Source organism: Protobothrops mucrosquamatus, unplaced genomic scaffold (genome assembly GCF_001527695.2).
Source record: "Protobothrops mucrosquamatus isolate PMUCROS unplaced genomic scaffold, P.Mucros_1.0 scaffold304, whole genome shotgun sequence".
NCBI lineage: Eukaryota > Metazoa > Chordata > Lepidosauria > Squamata > Viperidae > Protobothrops > Protobothrops mucrosquamatus.
Genome location: NW_015386646.1, coordinates 805,584 through 811,583, shown reverse-complemented (window position 1 = coordinate 811,583; position 6,000 = coordinate 805,584). Strand labels below are relative to the sequence as shown.

The window sequence follows — 6,000 nt, the reverse complement described above, 5'->3', positions numbered from 1 at the left end:
TTTGCTGGAAAGGCCCGTGGCTGCAGAGGTCTGCCGTTTGGTGGGACTTGCTTTCCAGATGAAGTAGCCATGGCTTAAGGCCGGTGCTTCCAATGAGGGAGCGCCGTGGAGAGCGAGGGAGGGTGGGAGAGGGAGAGTAAGGAAGGAAGGGAGGGAGAGTTATTTCAGAGTTAGCCCTTTTGACAGGTGAACCTAATCTACCTGTACAGACAGCTCCAGGCTTTAGACGGGGAGGAGCCGATTCCCTGAGCTCAGGTGCAATTCCTCTACATCGGTGCTCCTCCTCCCCCTCCGCCTCTCGCTGCCGGCTTTCCCTCAGCAGTCCGGGATAGAGGAAGTTGGTCAGACTCCTTTCCTTTGAGCCGAGGCATGGGCTGCTTGGGAGGAGTGGAGCCGGCTTGGGAAGGAGTACGACAAAAAGAGGGAAAATATGGACATGGTAACTCTTTTGGCCAGAGGTTGGGTTTGTGGGCGCTGGGGACAAAATGTCGATTTTCTTAACTATGCAGCGGCTTGTGCCGCTGGTTAGGGATCGCTGCCAGGCGCAGCAGGAGAGCGAAGTTTTTTTTCGGGAGGCGGGGGGGAATGGGATAGACCGGACCAGATTGCTTTGGAGGGGGGGTAGTTATACTTTGGATTGGTTTCTGGAGCAGGGCATTATTTTCTAGAGCAAAGCACAGCAGCAGCATCTGGACCGGGGCCACAGCTGTGCTTCAGAGCTTCTGGAGCCGTTAGTGGTTAGCTTAGTGTTTCTCAACCTTGTCAATTTTAAGGCATGTGGACTTCAACTCCCAGAATTCCACAGCCAGCAATGCTGGCTGTGGAATTCTGGGAGTTGAAGTCCACATGCCTTAAAATTGACAAGGTTGAGAAACACTGCGTTAGCTGAAGCCCTTCCGTGCTGGGGTTTAGCGTGTTTCTGAAGTGAACTTTATCCATCTGCACACGTGGCTTCTCCACAAACAGTCCTCGAACAGCAGAAGGGGAAACTAGAATAGCTTCTCTTTACAGTGTACTTGTACCTGCAATCTTTTATGTAAGGCTGCCCCTGGCTGCAAAAACATGGCTAAAACTGGAAAGTAGCAAAGAGTTACAACTGACTGTCTCTCTACTGCTACCTTTCCTAATGTTATTTGGATTTTGTGACCAATTCTATTTTAATTCTGCCTAACAGTCACGGGACAAGATTGTGCCTTTTTTTGGGGGGGGGAGCAAAAAGTAAAGTAAGATCCACTGAAGAATAGAGCTGCTTCTGAGTAAATAGAGAGCAGATTGTACTAGTAAAATAAATGCCCTGAGAGGGTGTGCCTCTACACTTGAAACTGTTTGGTTTATTTCATTGTGAAGTTACTTGAGTAATGGCTTCTTTTCTCTTTTTTCTTTTCTGGTATTTTAAGATCCTGTGGGTGGATTAGTGGGAAAACCTACATGAGTAGATACTTCCTGGGTGCAGTGTGTGTCAGAAGCTAGTTGTAGTCCCTGATGCATGTGGCAACATGTGCCACCTAAAGTCAGTATTTACTACCTGGGAACAAATTATTCTCCCAGCATATCCTCTTCAGATTTACAAAATTAATACTAGATTCTTAGAGTGAAACTATAGTGAGTCTCTATAAATCTTTGGGGAGTATTGCTCTGCTCTTGTACCCTAGATTTTACCCTCACCCAAAATCTCTTAGAAAAATGCTTGGACCAAAAGATCTGATTTTCTGATTGAAGGGCTGCCACAGAGAAGAAATGGTCAACCTATTCTCCAAAGCTCCTGAGGGCAGAGGAAGAAGTAGCAGTTGGAAACTTATCAAAGAAAGACCCAACCCAACCTAGAACTAAAGAGAAATTTCCTGGCAATGAGAACAATTAATCAGCAGAACAGTTGTCTCCAGAAGTTGTGGTTGCTCCATCACTGGACATTTTTAAGATCAGCTTGGGCATTCAGTTATCTGGAATGGTACAGAGTCTCTTGCTTGAGCAGGGAGTTGGACTAAAAGATCTCTAAGGTCCCTCCCAACTCTGTGACTGTTACATAATAGTTCCCATTCATCCTGCCCTGATGTTCATAGACTTATTGTAAGCTTAATTAAAAATTGGATAGAAAAATCACTTGCATTAGTTTAAGACAGGATATGCAATTAAAAAAAACTTGTAGTAATCAAGTAATTTACTATAAAAACTTGTAGTAAAAACAGTTGCAACTCTGACTTTGTTGTCATTATAGAACATAAGTGACACATGTATCTCTAGATTTCAGTAATATATTTGTACCAACCCTTAATACTGTTACATATCATAACGGTTGTACTGATGCATAATGTGGCTTACTGTATCTGATCTGATGCAACTATAGTGGCTTGTAAACCAGAGTTTATAGTTATATGTTAGTCATAAATATCGGTCATCTATTGGGCTCTCAGGTATCTTGAAAAATTCTAGGTGCGTTATATTGGTGCTTTCCACAGGAATTCCTGGTTTATTGAGTGAAGGATTACATTACCATTGAACTTGAGACAATTTATTTCAGAGGTGTTTGCATGTGGAAAGGATTTCTAATTAGTAAGAGAGATCCCTTTCTCTTATTCCTCCATTGTGAACTGCTTTCTTTTTCCCTCTTAGTTAGAAAGGTGATAAGTGAAGAATTATTAGGCCTTATCAAACATGATTTTGGAGTAGGAAAGAAGGGAACTTTGCCCCCCAGAATCTTGCATTTGGATATCCTGCCTCTAAAAATTAAGGTTTAACAAGATACCACAACAATTGGTTAAGACACCAGGCTAGAAAGCGGGAGGTCATGAGTTCAAATCCCATCTTAGCCAGGAAAGATAATTACGAGGCTTTGGGCTAGTCTCCCTCTCTCATCCCCACCCACCTCACAGATTTGCAGTTGTGGGAAAAATAGGAGGAGGATGTTGTGTGGGATGTATCTGCCACCTTGAGTTATTTGTAAAAATGTTAAAGGTGGGAAACAAATCAGATTTGTTAAAAAGAAAGGATCAGAGTAGATTGTAAGGAAGGAGGAGGATTTATAAATTCTCCCAGTTCTGATGGAATGATGTTGTGTGTATATTGTGCCACCGCAGCATCCCTGGCTTTGTCAGAGTTACATTCAAAAATTCCAGCATGCTGTGCTGTGCTTCATGGATAAGCCGTGGCACCTGTGGTGCTCTTTAGAAACAGAGGCATCTCTTCTGGATCCAGCCCTGTTGTTTCAGCTGTGTTTTAACTCATAATACCATAATTCTTCTCAGAAATACAATCCTTCTGGGATGCCTTGTTGCAGTGTTGTGGCCTGGCAAAGGCTTCTGTTTTCATTGGGCCACCTCTGCGTACCATCTAAGAGAATTCAGAAATAAAGGAGCACCTGGTTTTCAATAAAGAACCATAAACAATGCTGTGTGTTTGGGCTGTTTTTTGTTCCTTAAAAAGCATGCAGATATTGTGCCCATGCTGCAGACACAATGCTGTTTATTTAATCTTCTCTGCCATTGGTTATAGCCATAACTCTGCGTGGTGTTTTAGATGAAGATCAATGGGTTTCATTTGTCTTTCTTGTATGGCTGTGTTAATTGCAGATAGATTCCAGTTTCAACTAGAGTCTTTGGCATGGCTGGTTGTATCGTGCAGCTGGCTGCTCTAGTACAATCAGAACAACTGAAGTATCCCTTGGATGTTTTACATCACACTGTTTAATGTGGAAACAATGGAATTGACTATGAGAGGTTATTCAGAGGAGACTATTTGGTATTTAATAAGTTGGATGCAATTATACAAAATTCAATAACATCTCAGGACAAGGCTCAATTGTGTTGCTTTCTCATTAAAGACATCAGCATGTCTCTTTCAGCATAATGGAACTTCTGTCTAGGGTTGTCTGTTTCCCCGGATTGTCTAATCTCTGATCTATTTTGGGATAAAACCAGTTAACATACATGTTCCTCATGCTAAGCGAGTCCATTAAGTTCATCAAGCAGCTCAAACTAGTACCACCCTCTTCCTCCAAATTTGCAAGGTGTGTATTTCCCAGAATTTGTTGCCCATTCTGGGAAAAGTTGCCCCAGCATATCTGGAGGACTTTTTTAAAACAGGAAGAAATAAATGGTTACAACGAGGATCTGAGCCATGATTTGTGGGAGTTGATTTCTGGGGCCAAAAGTTACGACTGCAAAAAGTGCTGTGTTATTTTAAGTGTTTTTCCTCCCTTTCATTCTCCACCCCCACCATACAACGTTAAATTGTGTATAGTTTCCCGCCTATTAATGGCAAGAAATAGAGAGAAAAGCAAGAGCAGTTGTTAAGATAATTTGATTTAGAGTTCTCCATGGTCAGATTATCAGGAACTCTCCAGATTAAGTTTTGGATTGGAACTCATATTAACCCCAGTGAGAATGGCTAATGGAAAGTAAGAAATATAGCCCAGGAATTCTGGTGGTTACCAGATTAACCACCATGTTTTCACAAAAGTAAGACCTACCCCAAAAATAAGCTCTAGCTTGATTTTTGGGTGTGGGCTTAATATAAGCCCTACCCCAAAAATAAATTCTAGTTTTGGGGCGAGATGCATAAAAATCAAGCTAGGGCAGGGATGGGGGGATGGAGCTACCCACATGCCCCACACCAACTTACCGTTGCAGCCTGCCTCTCCTCATTCGCCCACTTCTTCTGCGGCATCCTCTGCTGGCCTGCATTTCATAGGCCTTTCTGGAAGGTCTCTGCAGCCAAGCACCGAGCTATGGATTCAATCTATAGTTCGGTTCTTGGCTGCAGAGGCCTTCCAGAAATGTTGGCCAGAGCTCCATTCTCAGCTGCAGAATGAAGCTTCTCTTTCGATCACAGAAGAAGTGGGCTGGCTGTGTGGGGCTGTCGGCGCCAGGGGTGAGTGGAAAATAAGACCTGGTGCCTCTTTTGGACACACAAAAAAATAAGACCAGGTCTTATTTTCAGGGAAACACAGTATTTCTGGACTAATCTGATGAAAAATCTCTTCTTATTAATAGTAGATAGTTGGACATAATTTCCTCACTACAAGGGTTTCAGTCTTCCCTAGTCATGCTTCTATTCAGCTTTTGTTATTTATATTAGTATTAGCTCCAATATGCTAATGATTAAACTATTACTGTGATACAATGGATATTCAGAGGAGGCCTGGGAAGACTTTAATTTAGTTCCAGCCCGAGTGACAGAGTTACATTTTCACCATCCAGTAATTCACTGGTAGCTCTGCAACCGACAATTACCTTTTCTCTTTTTGTCTATTGTAGGAAAAACCCAGAGACTTTGGCAGTCTTCGAGCAATGTTTCAAAATGATTCCAATTTTTCCAATATGCTCCTGGAATCTGTAAAGAAGCCTTCTGCCAAATTCAGTCCACAGCAAAATGCTGGCGGCTCATCTGTGTCTTGTCACACACCAAAACCCTTGCACCAGAGGCAGGTTCCAGATCCTGAACAGCAAACCAAGCAGTTCAGTTACACATCACAGAAACTGGAAATCAGGCAAGTGAAGCCTATGGTGTTCCCAAAGGTCAAGATCAAAGATAGGAAAGATTCAAACCTCTCTTTGGCCATTTGCAAGCCATCTTCATTGGGAGAAGAATCACCGAAACCACATCCAAGATATTGTCTTTCTCCTCAAGGGTCTGAAGGAGCAAGCAGTTCTTTTTGCAACACACTGCACATTTGGAAAAGTGCTTTAGCACAAGGTGACCAAAAATATGATGCGACACCACCACAGTGTACAATCAGGACAACTTCTCTTTCCCACCCACAAGTTGCTAATGTTGCGATTTTGACAGAGGACAAAGCAAAAATAGCTGGACTTAAGCAAGGGATGGTCCTTGATGTGTGTAAGCCTCAATCCCATGTATACAACGAATTTGTTCCTACAACTTCACCTCCGGTTCCTCCAAGAAGTCATACAAGCTTAAATAAAGCGGTTGCTGGTTTTTTTCCAAGTAGTTTGAACAATTTAAACAGTCTAAGCAAGGCCTCAAATGGTAAATATCATGTTT

At 42.6% G+C, this 6,000-nt stretch overlaps 1 protein-coding gene across 4 annotated transcripts in view; it reads left to right on the top strand.

The window, feature by feature from the left end:
- Positions 1 to 316: 316 nt before the first annotated feature.
- FYB2 (FYN binding protein 2) overlaps positions 317 to 6,000 on the top strand; it is a 29,147-nt gene continuing 23,463 nt past the window's right edge. For all 4 annotated transcript variants that reach the window (XM_015815030.1, XM_015815028.1, XM_029283977.1 and 1 more), the window contains exons 1-2: positions 317 to 439; positions 5,253 to 5,985. In XM_015815030.1, coding sequence (XP_015670516.1) covers positions 431 to 439; positions 5,253 to 5,985 — 742 coding nt within the window. In that variant the 5' untranslated portion in view covers positions 317 to 430. The remainder of the gene's footprint in view (positions 440 to 5,252; positions 5,986 to 6,000) is intronic.